Genomic DNA, 20,221 nt, shown 5'->3' on the forward strand with positions numbered 1-20,221 from the left:
ATCAATGCTCACCATTACATTACACCATCCAGCTGCCATTCCTTGTCGTTTTCACTTAACATGGAGGCTGTTAAATGTTTAGGTCTGTATGCAAATTATTTCTACTTGATTTTTTCCTGATTAGAAGGGCCTTCAAAAAGGGAACTTTGAAAACAATCTTCACCAAAATGCTGCGACATTATGTTTGTTGAGGACCTTGTGTTCAAAAAGAACATATGCAGTCAACATTGCACAAAGCCACACACAGCCAAAAATATTCCCCAGCAGTGAACTTTGACAATCAGGTTCCAGAGAAACATTACTTTTTTTTTTTTTTTTTTTTTATGAACAGAAAGGCCTGAAAATCTGTAGAGAGCAGCACGCAGCCGACTGTGTTATTGTCAAGATACTTCAACACAGGCATGACTGTGGGAATGCTAAAAGTGAGACAGAAATCAGACAGAAAAAAATGAAATCGGTGGCTACACCTGGAGTCCCGTTCTTTCTCTGGTTTTATCCGCAGGTCTAAAGGTGTCACATTCCATTTTTCAAGATGTTATTTTATAAATGTGACAGCTTGAGCCATACAGCTCAGTGTCAAAACTGAATGGCGCAGAAGGACATTTTTGCCGTCGGCCTTTTGCCCTCATAAAGAATTTATATGCCCACTGAAATCAATGATAGATACTTCATCTTGTCTCCCAGTGAGTGACCTTTTGATAACCCGGGGTGAGAGCAAGGAATGTGACTCGTCTCTTAGCAAAATAGAAAATAAAAAGATTATTGATAAACCTTCACTTTTTTTTTTTTTTTTTTTTTTACAATATAAGACATCAAGTGCTCCTGTCAGAGTCCCTTTTTCTTGACCTAGAGATTCTAGATCATCCCGGCGAGCCAAGGAGGGAGAAACAGTCCCACGGATCCCAGGATGCACACCAGCACAAACATCCAGAGGAATATCCTGTCGATGACCATGGCCACGTATTTCCAGTCCTCCTTCACCTGGCAGAGGAGAGAAACACCACAGTTTTCACACCACACCTCCCCTCTCTCTCTCTCTCTCTCTCTCTTTTTTTTTTTTACCAGCTGTCACTTTTTCACCCTTGATTGATTTCTCTCAAATGACTGATTTTTTTCATTACGAGGCTGCTGTCTCCTAAATGTCAGTCAATCCTTGCTTGGGTCTCTTATGAAAAATTCAAGGTCAAATTACCGAGGACTGATTGTTTTAAAGGCAGGTCTTCTCTGGGCACTGCTAAAGTGCACTATAGCATCACTTGGTTTTATGAGTTGTTGCTGAATTTTTATGTTTTTTGGAGGGAATTTGTAGTGTTTTTTAGGTAACGGTTTCTAAATTTCAGGGATTTCATCCAAATGGTTTCAATCATTGTGTAATGATCAATTCCAGGAATATACTTATCCATTCATCTATCTTCTTTACCCTTTTAGCCAAGTGAGAGTTGTTGGGTGGGTGTTGAGCCCATCCAAGCTGATTACGAAGGCAGGGTACAACCTACACGTGTTTACAGTCCATCATAGGACAAACAGCCAAAGACACTCACATCCAGATCTACAGACAATTAAGAGTCACTTAAACAGAAATTCATTAGTTTTGAATTGTGGGAGGAAATCCATGCACCCTCAGGGAGAACATGCATGTTCCGCTCACATAAAGGATTTCCAGGGATTTCCTGTCTGTGAGGGGAGAAACATGCGTATGTGCAGTAACAGGCTCCGTAGCTTCCGGCAGTCTCTGCAGGAGGGATTAGCAGCCATGAAAGAATCTTTCCACCTTGGGAGCCGGGATGAAAATGTCGTGGAAACAGGGGAGCCACACATCGGTGTTGTGTAAATGGAACCCCCAAAAGTCAAGTAAGTTTTGAGGATAGACTCGTATTCACCGTGCTTGATATCTCTGTTGTTCACTGTTATGTGAATAAATAATATTTGAATGTGTTAAAAGCTCATTTCTTAAACTTACTTTTCTAAACTTAAACGATGCTTCATGTGCACCACAGCCCACGTATATTGTTCTACACATGTGCATGTAGACAAGGCAACAGCAACTCCAGAGTGTCATGATTCTCAGTCCATATTCTCCTGGACCTTGCGAGTTCAAGAGTAGAGTGACCGTAATAATAATCAAACTTGGTCTATCAATACAAATGTTTGTGTACTCATCATTGTTTTCTTTTATGGCGTATTGTCTTTTGTGTGTGGTTTCATTACAAACAACAGCACTCGCTAGTGGCCCAACAAGCAAAATACATAATTTTCAGCATTTCTGTGTCATTTCCATGTCAACGGACATTGCTGTCAAAATGTTGCAGTGTAAATGTAAAGGGTTTTGTTAAACAAAAGCACCAAAATTATGGATTTTTACTTGAAACTTTGTTGTTTACATGACAACGTTTCAAGTGAAAATACATCATTTCTATTCATTCCAGCTAAAGCTGTGGTGAATTTTGTTTGGATCAGCTCCTGGTCTGATGGTATTTGGTTCACACGTGCATCGATTCACATTCAGGGCCACGTGAGTCAGAATAATTATTCTTTCATTTCTAGGAAAAATCAGTTTGCCCCTGAATAGCATCAACACTATTTTTATTTTCGTTTATAAAAGACAAAGTAACTACAGTGGCTCACTGTCCTCCTTTTTTTGTGACCATAAATCTGATTGTTCCTTGTTTATCTTACAATCTCATCCAAACCTTTTTTCTCCTTCACTCCTGTTTTCAGTACTGGGATGAGACTACATTTGGACAAAAGAAATCCAATCTGATGTGTGTTTTGTTTATCTGGTGCCCATGCTGTCTGCCTGTTCCACTCATCATTTCAGTATCCTTTAATCCCTCACCTGTACTCAAATACCTCATTCTTATTTATACAGTGATTCTATTTAAATGGTCAGTGTTTTATTGTTTTGTGTATTTTAACTTCGCTCAAATTATTTTGGTATTTAATGTTTTCAATATTCCGTGTTGTTTCTATTCTTAATAATTTTTCTTCTGTTGTAATGTTGACTCATGAATAATAAAATACTCACTGAGAAGTCTGCATCCTCTGCCCTGAGATGATCAGCGATGTACTGAACCCCCTCTATGGCTCTCTGCATAGCAGGGGATATAGTTGGAATCAGAGTGTCCTGTTGGGTGCTTGCATCTTTCATGGACTCTGCTGGGACAGTTTTCACCAGGTTTTCTGTGGGGGCGGTTTCCTTCACCAGCCCCGTCATCCCGATGACCCCGTCATCGTGGAAACAGCAGTACTGGAAGCTACGCGAGCGGCAGCGATGTCCGGCTCTCTGATGAATTTGCTTTGTCTGGTCACTCATTTGCTCTTCACTGTGGGAGCGACCATTCGGGGCGAGTACCGCCGGCTCATCTCCGGACAGACTTCGTATTGGTCCCAGCTGTAAAGTTGGGGGCAAAGACAACTGGGACGAGGACGAAGCTGCGGAGTTGTGTCCCCGTAAAGGATGCTTCTCTGAGAGAACCGAGTACTGGCCAGATGTGGATCGGCCAAAAATGTTGGCCTTTGGCGAGGGATGTTCCTTGCTGTGGTCGTCAAAGGGGGAGGAAGGTGGAGAGGGAGAGCAGACGAGGATGCTTGGACTGTCAGAGCGAGTCTTTGTGTTTGTGTTCTCTACCTGGTTCATATGTCTCAACCCTGTCTCCAAACCCGTCCAGAAGGCTTGTGAGTTGCCTGTTGCGGATATCGTGGGCGGACGGTGCATCATCTCGATTAGCTTCTTGCAGTGCTGCTTCGCTGTGCCCGGGGGGCGCTTCATGAAGAGTACCCGAGGTACCAAATCCAAGAAGACTCTCCGCACCCACTGAGGCATGCTATGCGTCTGCGGCGATCTGTGATGTACGTTCAACACGAACACAGTAATTACGATGGAGAGCGTGACAAAGACCATGGTGAACAGCAAGTATTCACCAATCAGGGGGATCACCAGCGATGTGGAGGGAATGATCTCAGTGATCAGCAGGAGGAACACTGTCAGGGACAGTAACACCGAGATACACAAAGTGATCTTTTCTCCGCACTGTGACGGCAAATAAAACACCAGTACAGTCAAACATGAGATAAGGAGGCAGGGGATGATGAGGTTTATGGTGTAGAACAATGGAAGCCTTCGAATGATGAAGTAGTAAGTGATGTCCGCGTAGATCTCTGTGCAGCACTCATACTTTTTTGTGTTGTATTTTCCCACAGCATTGATAATGACCCACTCGCCGCTCTCCCAGTAGTCCAGCTGGTCCACGTCACTGGCCATGCTGATCAGATCGATTTTGGCGCGGTCGTAGGTCCACGAGCCGAACTTCATCTTGCAGCTCTGCTGGTCGAAAGGGAAAAACGTGACATCTATGCTGCATGAGGACTTATAAATGGCTGGAGGCATCCACTTTATCTGACCGTCGTAGAACAGATGTGCTTTGGTGAGGTGAGTTACTGCAAAGTCGCCGTCGGCACTGAGGATAAGGAACAGAGAAAACTTAAGAAAGGAGAGAAAACTTTATTGAATAAAGTTCACGTCACTAGTCAATAGTTTCACTCTGAGGCTTCAGTTCATGGCATTTCTTCAAGAATACTTTAGATTGGTCAAGGTAAACTGCATTTCTTTCAACAGTATAGCACAATTGTCCTCAGCAAATGGAAATTGCAGTTTCCATGGAGATAGCTAAAGTTTTCTTAAGAGAAATTTCTAGAAACAGCAAAGCAGAGACAGTTGACAAAAGATTTTACAGTGTTCACAATTCAGAAGACACTTTTGCTATTGCTATATAAATTGATTCTGCATTACTATTAGCTTTAGCAATCAATTTTTGGTGAATAATTGATACATTTGAGGGATAAATGAGAACAAAACAATGAACTCACATGCTATTGGTATGAGTTGTTTATTTACCTAAGTTGAGCAACAAAGAATGCTTATTCATATATGCTGATGATAAATGCGTAAATGTCAGTAGCTTTCAAATGTGTGTGGTCACATAGCAGACTACCTGAACAAATAACTGATAAGATGTACCAACACTATCTACACGTTATTGTTGAAGCAAATTGTTTTTGTGAAGATAATTAAATACAAGATGACAATGTTCTATTTCTGTCTGGAATCTGGAGCATCAGCTGCTCAATCCTCTTTTCTCTCATCTTTTATCTCTAATTGAATGGACTAGTCTCATTTGTTCAAGTCAAACCTCTCAAGTCACAACTGCTCCTTGCTTTTAAATACCTGGTCACAAATATTCTTCACTCAGCAGCTGAAATTGTGAACAGAAATATATTATTTTCATGTTATTTTGCTGTTGTCTTCACTGTCTGCGTGTATAGGACTTTGAAATATTGTGCACGAGACATGCTTTACAAATGAAATTCTACTGCTCTGCCATATTAGTTTGTGTGCCGACATGCATTTTGACAGTTATTTCATAAATTCAGTCAAGCTGGTGTCCGGCACAGGTCAACACATGAGATGATTTGCCCTGTTTGGAATGAAATAATAGCAAGGCTACCTGAGGCTACCACCCCGGATGCATTGTATGTTCACCTTGTTACATTTCATCGTCCAATTGAAGATGTTGATGTATTATTTTCTGTGATATCAAGCTTTGTTTGTAATTGCATCCAATAAGGCCGACCTTGTTCACATTTAATTCAGCAAAATTATTTTATGACATTGGCACAGGACAAGATGTTTAGTGTACCAAGAGATTCTTGGTGTTTTCCCTCCAGTCACACCATCTGTTGCAGCCAACCCATCAAAGTCTGATCATTACTAAACATATAATTATTTATTTTGCTTTGAAAATTGGTGACATTTAAGAACGCGTGATGCATGATTGAAATAAATGTGTTCTTCATATAACATACGATGTTTTAATGAAGACCCTCACTTATTGTAGAGGACGATGTCAGGCCTCCAGATGATCTCGGAGGGGATACGGATGGAGGTGACATTTTCATATTCCTCCGGGTTCCAGCGGAGTTTGTAATCATTCCATTCCTGGAAATATTCATAATATTTACTCACGGGAGCTTTGAGTTGGATTCTTTCATTTGTATTTTTTAATATTTCCTCATTATTTCATACTTGCTTGACCCAGACGTTTGTTGTCATCATCTGGTTCTTCTCATCCTTGAATGAAAAAAAAGGAAACATACAACATTAGTTTTTCTTTCAGATTAATATCAGGGCTCTGTTGACATGATAACATTTTCAACTGACATTGCAGACTTTTAAAAAATGGAAACGGGGAAAATGCAACTTTTGAGTGAATATATTGACAAAAACAATAATGTTTGCTTCCAGAGTGTCATGAATCCCAGTCTATGTTCTGCTGGGACTTGGTAGTTTTATAGTTGACAGTCACCCAGAAAAACAATGCAACCTCTTCATCTGTCCATACAAATTTCTCTGCACCCGTCACTGTTAAATGTTGATAGCATGTAGTTCTCTGTGCCTGTGTGTGTGTAGTGCCATTATAAAAACAACCAAAAGCGCTAACTCGTTATCTGGCACACTAAGTACATGGCTTTCACCGTTTCTTGTTTCCGTGGAAACGAACATTGTTTTCAAAATGTTGCCGTGTGAATGCAACGCTTCTCTTAAACAAAAACACAAAAGCGATGCGTTGTCATATAAAGGAGCCGAGATTTGATCATCAGATATACAAATCGTCTTGCTTTACAGTTATTTTTAATTCAACGTTCATTCAGTTCGAAGGACAGATCCAGAGAGGAATCTACCAAGGTTAAAAAACAACAACAAAAAAACATTCAGCAAAGCTTCATGCAAAAACACTTGCTGTTGCTTCACTGGCAAGCTGCTTTCTCCAGCTCTTCCCCTGCAGCATCTAAGACCCAGCAGTCGGGGAACACACTCTGAAGGAGAGGACAACTTCACCCACAGCTGAATCTCTTCAGCAGGCATGCAGAGCAGGCGCTGTCAGCTAATTGTGTGTCAAAAACTTTCCCGTTGCAATGCAGGCTGTACATATTCAATCACTGAGCTGCACCGTGTGTCTCTATATGCAGCGATGTGCTAAAAAAGATATTGTTTTTTCAACTTGGTCAACTGCAGCACAACGGCCATTCAGCACTTGTGAACACTGTGTGTGTGTGTGTGTGTGTGTGTGTGTGTGTGTGTGTGTGTGTGTGTGTGTGTGTGTGTGTGTGTGTGTGTGTGTGTGTGTGTGTGTGTGTGTGTGTGTGTGTGAGTGTGTGTGTGTGTGTGTGTGTGCTTAAAACCAAAGTTTGACTCAAATGCAAAGACAGGGACAAGTGAGGATAAAGATATCAGTTTGGCAGCTGTGTCTCGACTGCCACTCAGGGGACAGCTTTGAATGTTTAATGCCACTGTTAGCATACTTGACAACTGAATTTAATTTAGGAAAAAATAATGTAATCTCATTGGTTGTGGTTTCATTTCCGGCGATAAGCGATCTGTATTTAAATCTAGCTCCCTGGCTTGATGTGGCTTTGAGCTGCTTATTAGTAATTATAGGTGCGATAGGGAGCGAACAATCAAAAAGGTACCATTGGCACAGATGCATGGACTATAGAGCTTCCAAAAAACCTGAAAATGCAAATAATAGGAAACAATACATGTTGTTTCATGAGCTAACATCTGGTTAGTATTGTATTATTCATTAGAAAAGTTTAGATGCAAGGAAAACCCACGTGTCTTACAAAGGTGAACTAACATTTATTCACAAGGATGCACCAGAGGTAGTCTGGATGTTAGTTAAAATAGCTGGAAGTGAATCTTGAGGAGCTGAGAAGAATGTTTATGAAGTGCAAACAGGAGTTCAGTGAAATAGTCACTGTAGAAGCCAACAGTGGAATAATGCACACTAATGTAACTTTCAGGGCCATTTGAATTGTAATGAAGCCAATATTGTAATAACTTTCTCAAAGATATTTGGCCTGATCCTGTAATAACATTTTTACAATAGTTTGATGAACATTATATTGATGAAGTAGAAGAACTGTTGGGTAAACGTCCTGTCACTACACTTTTGAGTTATTATTGAAAACTCAGACACATGGTATCACACATGTAGAAACAAGGACAAATGGGGGAGAAAATATAGAGATACATATTAGAATCAATGAGCATGTAAAAGCTCAATAAAAACACATTTTAAAATGTATGTTAAGAAAAGAAATAATATATTAAGAAATACTAAATATACAAACAATTAACCGCCGATTTTATTTTGCCTGAAAGTGTGACTGTCTTCTCTCTCTCACAGCCCTGTGATGGACTGAGGCACCTGTTCAGAGTGTTCACTGCTCTGCCATGCAGACATGGAAAGAGGAAGGCAACAAGAAGAATCAGCTACCAAACAGCTCAAAATATGAAAATAGTAATTCTTGGACAGAGGAATTAATGTTTATCGCAGTGTGTTTATGCTCTCCAGACACTATGAAGGAATGGATTTGAAGTTGCTGTGAGGAGTGAGTTTATGATTAATGGGGAGCTCTGCCTTCAGCAAACAGGAGTTTGGTAAAATAGTAAATGGAAGACAGCAGCTCCACAATTGCTTTTATGTACTCATTGGTAATGACCACAGTATTGTATTTAATTACAGCAACACAGACAAAAGTATTGAAATACAGTTACGCTACATGTTTCCATTCGAGTTAAATAGATAAAATGTGAGGAATAAATCAAAAGGCGTGACATATATAAAGAAAAAAACCTCCACATCCTGTGAGATAGGGAGAAGTATCCCTGGCCGTGATTCTCTTAATCAGCACTGAGTGAAATGTCTGGCTGGTACGTCATAAATATTCATTCATAAATTAAGAGTCCCTCCCGCAGGGTCACCCAGACTGTGAAGTTTTACTCACCACATCAATCAGCTGCGCGATGGAAAGTCCAAAATGGACAAGCACCGTGTCCGAGATGTTTCTCACAGGCCGGGACAGCTTATTGTAATTTGCAAACAGATTCTGGAGCAGCCTCTCTTCAGCGTGGCCTCGGGGTCCGACTTGGGAATGAACTGAGGGCAAAGATGAAGGATAGTGGACATGTTAAAGAAAACTTGGACCGGTTTGCGACATTACTGTTGTATAAAGTAAGATTTGTGGACCTTTGCTGTAAGCGGCGCTTGCCACGTTCGTCAGATGATATTGCTCATACTTTGTGCTCATTTGTGTCATTTGCTTCTGTGCCAAACTCCTTCAGAGGCCCTTTTTATGTCCTCATAACCATTTCCAATTGCTCCCCTTTCTGCACATTTCTGCATGAGACAGAATCCGCGATTTCAAACGCAGGCCGTTAATTCTGAATATATTTGCTCCCCTTTCACAATGCATTAATCTATAATGGAATTTAGCCAAAGAATACAGAGTGTAATCTAAAAGCAGAGTGACCTCTATTATACAGGTGGCATGTGGTTACATGAGACGCTGTTTGAGAGATGAGACAAACGGCCGGGTGGGGGTGAGCGCCAGAACAGACGGAGAGGGGGGTAGAGGAAGGATGAATCCGAGTCTGAGGACATCCGTCTCCGTGCGGACATGCTGACGGAGCGATGTGTCCAGACGTCTCATCCCACCCTCCCTCCCTCCCCATCCCTCCCTCCCTCCCTCCCTCACTCGCTGTCACCCCCGCGGCTACGGCGTCACTCCCAGCTGTGGCCACTCGTTCACATCCATCTCTGCACCAGGGGGCGATCTAATGAGGCCTGGGGACAATTAAACAAGCAGGGATGGTCCCGAGGTCACACCGTACAATGTCCTATTGTACACACACTCCTCCTACAGTTCGATGAGGCCTTTGTTCCTTTGTGCACCTCGTTCGTGCAGGTATTTCGCCGTCACAGCAATACATCACCTGCTGTGATTTATTTAACCAGCCTTACTGATGTTTCATTATTTTTGACTCTACCTGCATATTTCAGTCTTTCTCCAGTGGGAACCATATAATTGTGCACATACTATTGATTGTAAAGGGCTTTAGGGGTGTTTTCTTTACCACCTTGTTATAGTTGCAGTCAAGCGATTACAAAGATAGATAGATTTCGTCTCCGAACTATTTGTTTTGTCGGAGTTTTTCAAATGCGCTGGCATCTATCTATCAATCAAGGATTCAAACTCCCCCCTCTGTTATCGGAGTCTTAAAAGTGAGCTCCAGGTGTTGTTGTCATGCTTCCGGCCTTCCTCCCGGGTCCTCCTACCCTCTCAATCAAAGCTGATGGGCTGTCCTTCAGCTGCCTGAAAACTGGCATCCACAATGTTTAAAGGCTCTGAATCGATATCTTATTAAAAGGATATAGTTTCTTGTCTTCTCTCTTTCCCCCTCCCCCCTGTCGGTGTCTTCCCTTCCTGTTTACGCCTAAATTTGTTCAGCATGTCCAGACATCCGACAACCTTGAAATGCCTCTCTGTTTCCCCGATGAGACAAACCGACACAGGTAGCTTTGGTCTAATCACATCAGATCCGAGTGGTATCTGTTCAATGGAGCTGATATTTAATAAAAAGAGAAAAAAAAAGAGGGGATGCTCCGGTGGATGATAACGCACGTTTGCTACTAATTGGTTTAGATGGAAGAGCTCGCAGGGTGTCCTGACTTTAACAATATGTGAGTCACATCAGTAATAACTGCTGGCGGGGAACAGGTGGGCGGGTGTGTGATGCACCCAAGACGGGGAAACTTTAGGTCACAATTTGGGTGGAGGGGTGAGGGGGGCATTGAATTAATATTTCTTAAAAGAAATCGGTTTGTTGCTGCACCAAATCTGTATGATGGATGCAGGGGACATGATCCTTATAGTTTTATAACTTTACAAGCTTATTAGATAGAGTGTTTTTGGTTTGTGATGTTCCCCATCCATCCATCCATCCATCCATCCATCCATCCATCCATCCATCCATCCATCCATCCATCACATTGATGCTTCTACACCCATTGCAGGTCACTCGTCTATCATAAGCACTGATGTTCACACTTAAGTTGCATCAAATACATGTGCAGAGGAGAAAACCGCCCCATACACAAGCAGAACATGCAAACAAACCAAACTAAGCTCCTCAAGCCAGGAATTGAACAATTCTTGCTGTGAGGTGAGAGTGATTCAAAATATTTCTTAAATGAAATCATGGGTGGACAATAATCTGTTCTTAAAAAAAAGCAAAACAACTTTTGCCCCCTGATTCCAACATTTGTATGCACTTTAAAGAGTCTCGTCCCGATACAGACTACAATGAACCCACACAACATGCACTTATTATACAGACACTCTCTAGACATTTGTCTTCCTGATTATTCAGTAAATATGTATGCAAATACTTGTAATCAAATAAAATTGCTCGGATGATCCACAATAGTTCATATTTGGTGCCGAATATTAATTTTATGAACAGTTTGTATCATTTATAACTGTTACCAGGTATGCAAAGCAGAAGCTGAGCAGCTCCATCCCACTGAGTTATTCAGATGTGTCAGAGCTATACCGGACCCAAATCTGTCCTCTTTTGATCAATGCACTCTCACAGGCCAATACTGCACCAGCAGCAAATATCACTTTCCATTCAACAGAGTGCTGTTGAACCAGGCACAGGAAGGATGTTACCAGGTTACCAAGCATGGGTAGCAACAGAGGCACTTTGTATCAAGGCTCAATTAAAAGATAAAAAACATAGAAGACAAATTCTGTGTCCTGAAGGTTGAATATTTTTGTCAGTGATTGTAATAATCAGCCCGGCAAATTAGCCTTCAGGCTTTTTCAAAAGAATAATAAGACACTAATAAGAATGGGGCTTGAGAGTACAAATGTGATTGGGTAAGGAGAAGAAGGCTACATTTGACATTTTATTATCTTTTACTTTATTTTGGAGGCAATACAGAAGCACTTGGACAGTATAGAAAAGGCTACTAATGCCAAAGCACGAGTTTGGAGTAAAAAGCTCTCGAGCTATATAGCCATGCACTGAGTGACTTTCAGGGGCTGATTTTATGAGCGACTTACACACAGAAATGCAATGAATGGGAATAACAGTCTAAGAAAAGTTGCTTGTATAATAACACACAAACAAACCTTTCCTTCTCCTCTCTGACCTCTGTTTTCTGTGCCCTTGAGTAATTCTGTGCAGCCATAAAAGAACATATACTGGCAGGAAGCTGTAAGATTTACCTTGTGGAGGAAGAGTGAAGAGAAGTAAACTCAAATATCTGTACATATCCATGGTGCCTTTCTGTAGCATCCAGGTCAGAGTGAACTCCCCCTCAACTTCAGCCGAATCTCAGCCCAGGTGGCGGGTCACCCCGGGGGGAGCCCGAATGTGAAACCGTGTCCTGTCAGGGCGTCTCTGTAGAGGTTCAGATCAGGTGGAAGAGCCAGATGGAGAGGTCATGTGAGGGAGTGTGTGTCGGCCGAGGGTCCGGCAGTCCTCCTGGTTCCATTGGTCAAATGCTGACAAGGGCTGCTGCTCTGTGCTCCTGCTGACATGTCGTGTAGTTTTCCTCATCCGACACTTGGAGGTCCCTCCTCGCTCCCCTGGAATCCCTCATCTGAGTGAGGCTCATCCCTCTATTCTCCACCCTCCCTGTCTACATCACTCCCTCCCTCGCCGCTCCTCTCCTCTCTCCGCCTCCTCACTTCATCTCCTTCTCTCTCTCTCTCTCTCACACACACACATACACGCCTCATTCCTCCCTTTGCATTCAGTCCTTCCCTCCCACTTATTTTCTTCTCTCCCTGTTCCAGTTTCCTGTCTCTTTTTCACTTTTTTCCCATTAACTTTTTTGTCATTCTTTCTGTGTGTATGGGGGACACAGAGGTTTTATAAATTTTTTACCTAAATCTACAGTACACACCAGGAATGTGATGTGCTTTTCAAATGTGTGTGTGCGTGTGTGTGTGTGTGTGTGTGTGTGTGTGTGTGTGTGTGTGTGTGTGTGTGTGTGTGTGTGTGTGTGTGTGTGTGTGTGTGTGTGTGTGTGTGTGTGTGTGTGTGTGTGTGTGTGTGTGTGTGTGTGTGTGTGTTTGTAGGCCAGTTATTTGTATGTGAGCTGTGTGCAGATACTGGTCAGAGTCCAGTGTTAAAAAGGCCAGTGACTCACTCTTCAATCACGTCCCCTCCCTTTCTTATTTAAACACCCCTGACCCTCACCTGCAGTCATTTCCCCACCTCATAACATTTTACACATGGGAATAAGGTTTCTTTTTTCATTTCAGCACTGCTCTCAGCCTCCTTCAAAGCAGTTATACGTCAGCAGAGCCCAGTGCCAAGGCTGGTCATCTATTGAGACAGCCCCATTTGCTTGAAGTGTGTTTCCTGTTGTCGTACATCCTTTTTTGTTGCGACTATTCCCCAGGGATGCTAGATTGTCATGTTTTGATGACAAAGAAATATAAGAGAATAAGTTAGTGACATTTAAAAAAAAAACCTTGACTCAAGTGTCGTGTTTACTTGAGTATGACTTAGGCAGAAGCTGGCTTTTGACTCCTCTGACAGTTCTTTTTGACTGCGTTGCCTGATCGAGTGCAACAAAAGAGGTCCAGGCGGAGATATATTTTGCAGTTGTGGATGTCTTTGTCAGATATGCTTCTTTTTCAATACACCATAAGCCCACAGAGAGAAAGCCTCCGCAGTGCACACATTGATTTTTTCTAATCAAAGACATGGCTCTCTTGATCCGATGATGACTAACAGTGACTTGACAGATGAAGAGATTTCTCTCACCGGTGTGCCGACACATGCACATGCACAGATGTACGTTCCCTGCCATCAGAGGTTTGATAGCCGATTCTTTAGCTGGATTGCTGACAAGAGTCCAGCAGGAATTTGTAAGTGGGACGACGAAACAGCGGGGGTCCACTGGAAGAGAAAATTTCGCTTTCAGTGAAAGGCCAGGGTGCACAAATAGGGCAATTAGAGCGCGATGGCTGACACATACATTAGTTTATCTCACACCCACATATAGACACATATAAGCTCCCTCTGTGGCCATCTCTGCAGATGAGAAGAACCATCTGTGCCTCACTGCTTTTCAAATGGAATAGCAGAAAAAGGTATGGCAGTATTACCCTCTTCCTGTGGCTTGCTTAATAATTCAACTCGTCCTGGTCACTGGAAGCCACCGCTGATCCCCAAACAGACACTTTGACCTCTGAATCAGATGGTCACAACTCCATCACACTTTCTGATTTACGCGAGGCTGTTTTGAAGCCGTTAAGGTGAGCAGCTGCCACGACACTGCAAAAGTCACAGGAAAAAAAAACAACAACATTCCGCACAGTAGTTGTGGCATTTGAGAGGGTGAAGCTACAAGAGAATGTGTGTGAGCTTTGCACATCAGCAGGTGGTATTTTTCAGGACATCGGGACTTCAGTGGCATGTGTCATGGTTGCTGAGGAGGAAATTGACAAGCTGAAGTAAAGGACAGAAGGAGACGCTTGAGATTTGATGTATTATGCATGGATGTTTATTGAAGGCAAGCCGAGAGAAGTTACATGACCTATGATGTCACAGCAATCCTGAAGCAGTAGTGTGCTCATGCTCCATCTATCCAGCTAAGTAACTGCAAGAATTAACCTTGGCATGTACACCAATTAGTTTTTGCCCTTCGTCAATCTTCTACACGGCTCCATCCGCATTACATCGTATTTGCGTCGTTTGGTTGAATCTCAAGTACACTTGTGACACTGTTATGGTGGGTCGGATACCAGCTGGTCTTCAGTCCTCCGATGGGAGCAATACTCAATAAAATAAGATTTAATCTATGAGCTTAAGAAATAAAAGAAGAGAATCAAGTTATAGGTGTTACTTGTAGGGAGACCTCTGAAAATAGTGCAGTGTTATCCACACAAGTTTTTTGTGTGGATGGTCAAAATGTGTTTTTACTGAGGCCTCAAACATATAACCATACATGCTGTTGGTTGTTTTTGTAATGAAACCACACACTTATGGGCACAGAGAACAGTACATTACAGTACAAGGGCATTCGCATGGACAGACGACCAATTTGGATTGTTATTCCGGGTGAGTCTCAACAATAAAACTACCAAGTCCCAGGAGAATATGGACCGGGAGCCTTGCCACTCTGGAGGCCGCCATTGTTCAGATGAATTATTTACCAGGGCCGTGTTTTGCATGCGCAGTAGCAGCGTTTTTAGAAAGTTGCACTTTCTCCTGTCTTCATGGGATGGAGTTGGACCATTTTCAAAAAGTGACATTTTCAGTGTCACTGAGCACCGTTGTCATGTAAACAGACATCAAAATTCAATGAAAGTATTGCGTTTTCAATTGAAAATGCTAACGTGTAAACAGGGATTTAGCCTTGTTTTTGATTGGAAACCTCACTCAGAATTGTATGTGCATGTCAAAAAAGTGTTCACTACAAACAATGTGATTTGAAATGACCTATTTAGGAAGTTTGTCATCTGGCCTGTCATATTCCTTTGTAGCATTGCAACCCAGAGCTGTCTTGTTCAAGCTCTAGTAAAAATCAAGGCAGTTCAACTTGACATGTGGGCTGCACTCTGTGGCATTTTTAAAACTTGACAATTAAGAATGACCGGCTCTACAACAACAACAAAATTTAGAACATTACTCTTTGATTATCTGTTTGTGGTACCACACTTTTTAGTAACGTGCATTTGCATGATGAGAAACAATTTTGATTAAAAGGGTTGGACTCCTTAAAAAACTTGCCAATGACCAAATATCTACTCTTTGCTGTTGGCTGTTGGTCGGTGGATTAAATCATTGACGTCTCCGGAAACAAGCCATAATGTCATATTTAACCATTTCAGGACGTACCTTCTCCTCACGGCAGTCACCGTCCTGCCATACATGGCTCGCAACAGTATTTATATCGCTTGAACTGCAGCATAATTGTGAAGTGGAAGGAAAATAATAAAAAAAAAATTTTGCAAATAAAAAACTGAAAAATAAAAGTTATGCAGAAAAAATATTTTGGGGACAGGTTGGGTTGGATTATCGCATTAAATCCCAATATAATACATTTGGATTTGTGGTTTGTTATGTGACAAAATGTGGAATGGGTCAAGGGGTATGAATAATTCTGGAATCCACTGTATATCACACCAAACATAGTTAAGCTGATGGGCTGAAAATTAGGCAAATTAAATGGTAATGCAATAGTGATCCAGCACCTGGTGGTGCCAGTCTTTAGAAATAAGTCCAAAACAACAACTAATTAAAGCACTGGCATAAGTAGAGAAGATCTTTGATTAGGTACATGCTAACTCAGCTCTGCTGCTCATCCCTCAAATGCAGGTTCCTCAAACAGTCTAACACATGTTGCAAAGAAGCCGTGTTACAAAGACGTAATCGCCTTTCTTTCTTTGCTATGTTTTGCTCTATCAGAGGCTTTGTGTACATATTTGTAAGCATGTAGTATTTTTGGGGGTCTCCCTGGTGGAAATACCTCCCAATTAAACATTCTGTGCAATGTCTCTTATATGCTAATGATTACATGGAGAACGATGTGTTCAAGTGTAACTTGGAAGTAAAAAATGTCCCAGTAGGAAAATCTAAACTCAGTCAAACTGGAAACTTCTCACTGAGAACATGGCAGATCCCAGAAGAGGGGCTGGTTTCATTCAACCTAGCAACGGTTTTAGAAAGAGTTGAGTTATTAGCATTTGATTTGCATTTTTGTAAGTACAAAGCTTTCTAACGATTGTGAACAGCAAAAATCAAAGCTGTACAGCAAATATGCATTAGTGTAGTGTGAAAATAAATGGAACCTCCTGAGATTAAGTTCATCCTCTTAGCTGATTAATAGCATGATGAGATCTTTGTCTATTTTCATCTATGCTCATGTTGTTGCTTTTTGCAACATCAATCCTGTAAATGGGGAAAAAAAGGACCTTTCCAACTGGTAACTATCCCAATTCCCAGCAGGATGAACTTCAAAGAAGTTTGTTAAAATCGACAAAATATAACCTGTAATCAAAGTGAATATTAGGCCCCATTTATACGACAATGCTGAAAACACAATGTTATTGTTTTTTTCATTTCAGAGAAGTTTTCCATTTACGTGGCAAGTTTTCGGAGCCATTCTCAAGCCATTCAAAAGTTGCATTTTTACCCAAAACACTACAAAACCTTTCTGTTTCAACTTGTATATGTTGTGTAGATGAGGCTTTAATCTCTTTTTAAGACACATTATTCCCACCATCGAGAAAAGACAATGCATTTCGGTGATAAACATGTAAGACACTTTAACTCTCTCAAGATTAAGATCAATCAGTTGATCTCAAAAGTCTTCCAGTTTCCTGCCCCCTTGAACTGGATGTCTAAAATGCAACCAAGCAATGCAGCAGACAGACAGTGTTGTGGTTTCACCTGTGAACGAGTTTTCTCCTATTCAGTGGTTGAAAACAACGTCTGACACTTCCTTTGTTTTGAAGCCAACTAATTACTGGAGGGCAGTCACAATGAAATGACCACGGATGCAGAAACTGCCCATAAACATTGGAAGTGAGCCTGGGTTCCCAAAATCTTTTATTTGTTTAAAAACTTCATGAGTATTATGTTGTAGTTCCATAAATCAGCTTCACTTGACATAAAATATGCTGAAGGCACGTCTTCCTTAATTATCAGCTCAGCATACAAGTCTTTCCACTGCATGGATTAATGTGTAAAGATGTGTGAAAGCTGTGGCTTCCTCATTAGGCCGAGGTCCACTGTGTGCCAGGAAACATGACACTGAAGTCACACAGAGGTTCTAACTACCACACTGATTACTGCAGAACACCAGCAACTTCCACCATCAGGCGCTATTAATTTGGCCAAAGGAGTCTAGTGGCTTCGATGAAAAACAGAGTCCTGCAGGATCGACTCATAATCGCCAGAAAAGTTTGAGGTGAGGAAGGTTAGCTCCCTCCACTTCCGTTCTCAGTTAGTTAGACGGTATTCGACTTCTTACTGTCGCTTTCACCGCATGTGTTTTCTCACACGAAACTGCAGCTAAATGTGTTTGGTATTAATGATAATAATAAATAAATAAATAAATAAAGCCTCTGCTGCTGAGAATCCTGAAGTAAATATGGAAACTTATTTATTGATTTCGACTGTCACAACTATCATACTCATGGTTTTATTTCAAAATTAAAATAGAATAGAATAGAATAGAATAGAATAGAATAGAATAGAATAGAATGGAAATACTTTATTAATTCCTGGGGTAAATTCTTGAACTTCTCCTTATTGCGTGTCTGTTCCAAAAACACTTTTTCATCACAAACACTCTCTACAAACTATGTTTAAATTTAAAGATTGTTGTGGTACTATTTTACCGGTTCATCCCACTCAAGATGAAATTGGGCTGTATGTGGCCCTTGAAGTAAATGTGTTTGACATCTCTGGAATAAGCCATGCTGGGAAATAGAGTTTCTCCAAAATATCTTTCTGAAAACAAACCCCTCCAAATCAAAAAGCCGAAGCCGTTGTCTAACAATGTCACGGAAGGTGGTGGAACCAAAAACAAACAAAAACAGACTTTCATAAAAACAAAAAAACAAAAAACAGTTTATTGCAGAAGCAAAACTGTCCAGGGAGGCAAAAATCCAAAACAAAGCACCGAGTCTAAAAACCAGAGAACACATAGATAAGAATAGGGAGCAGGGAATGAGACGAAGATGAAATAAATTGACACAGACAAGAGAGGGAAAGGGGTTTAAATACACAGGGAAGGAAGGGGAACAACAGGTGCCGCACATGAACTGACAAAGAGGGGAAGACAACTAGATAATTGGAAACGTGATGTTGGACATGCAGGGGTAGATGAAGACTAGAGACATGACACATGAGGCTGTAGTCAGCACAAAATAAATACATTTTAATCTATTATTCTACAAAATAAAATAGATAGATGCCTTTCTTAAATTTCTTTAAGCTTTTGGATACTTATTGTTAGGAAAAGTTGTCATCAGTGGCTAACAAGTTTATTCTTATGTAAAATTATCAAAATGCTCAAATTGCAGCTACTAAACTGTGTGCACCTGAACACACCTTTCCAACCCACAGAAATATACGTTTGTAATATTTATTCAGTCATACCAACAAAAGAGGCTTGTGACAGCCAATAATAACATAATTCTTTTGGCCATTATGAATGTAATGAAGCAAAAATTGTAATAAAACACTGTTTTCACAACCATGATTGACAGAAAGAGTTGTGAGGGTTTATTTCCCATGGATGAATATGATGACTATCTCATCTACTATAACTATTTATAAGCAAACTGTACTAAAGCTGTGGAGGAAATCTTTTATTTCTAATAACAAATCCAGTTCTAGGTCTGTATTATTACATTATTTTAGTTTCAGGTATTACATTTTGAAATTAATTATTGTAATGGAAATTTAATCAAAGTTCAGGCCAAATTTTATGATATGACAATCATGAAAAAAATTGTTTATTACACTATTGACAAGTTTATTACTTTATGGGCTTTGTTACATTTAAAAAGGTCAAACTTATTTCATTATTGGCATTATGACAAGATATTAGTATTTACTCTTAAAAAACATGAAACCTTTGTCCTTATGTGACGTTATTGCGCTGAACAACACATTAAAGTGTTATAAATCATTGATCGTCGGACAAGGCAAAATCTGAATAATCTAAAACCAATAAAAGGTCCAGGGTGACGCCAACTTCAAAGATGCATCACTCAAGCCATGAATGTAAGATAGATAGATGATTCAATGTTGGAAAAATCTATGAATGCATTATTAATTTACTTTCAGCCTTCAAATAAGCATCTACACTTTTCACACTGCTAATATCTATCTATCTATCTATCTATCTATCTATCTATCTATCTATCTATCTATCTATCTATCTATCTATCTATCTATCTATCTATCCATCTATCCATCTATCTATCTATCTATCTTTTGACTATCTTCAGTTTCAACATTTTTAAGTCTTTGTAGGTAATAATGGAAACTTACTTGAATCAACATCTTCATTTTGACCATCATTTGTTCCAAAATCAAATATTTTTCACTTTTTCGAGCAAAACAAAAAAGGTTAATTTAATGAAATGCTATATAAGGCTTCCTCCACACTACAAAGCCCTACGTGATAGGATAATGTACTTTACCCCTGTATGCAACCTTATGTAGATGTAATTGATAGTGTCTTTATCAGCGAGATTTTCATTGAAGATCTGTGGCTTTCACAGGTGGCATCTTTATGTTTGCACTGATAGAAGTGAAAAATTATTTAATCTTCAC

General features: G+C 40.6%; 1 protein-coding gene across 1 annotated transcript; it reads right to left on the reverse strand.

Annotated features, from left to right (window-relative positions):
- Positions 1-855: 855 nt before the first annotated feature.
- Positions 856-12,187, reverse strand: LOC308130201 (neuronal acetylcholine receptor subunit alpha-4-like; the record flags this gene model as incomplete). Its single annotated transcript, XM_080496422.1, has 6 exons — positions 856-981; positions 3,026-4,457; positions 5,886-5,995; positions 6,083-6,127; positions 8,848-8,999; positions 12,136-12,187. 6 exons carry the CDS (start codon positions 12,185-12,187, stop codon positions 856-858), a joined length of 1,917 nt encoding a protein of 638 aa, XP_080352548.1.
- Positions 12,188-20,221: the final 8,034 nt, after the last annotated feature.

Source organism: Blennius ocellaris (genome assembly GCF_963422515.1).
Source record: "Blennius ocellaris genome assembly, chromosome: 5".
In the NCBI taxonomy this organism is placed as follows: domain Eukaryota; kingdom Metazoa; phylum Chordata; class Actinopteri; order Blenniiformes; family Blenniidae; genus Blennius; species Blennius ocellaris.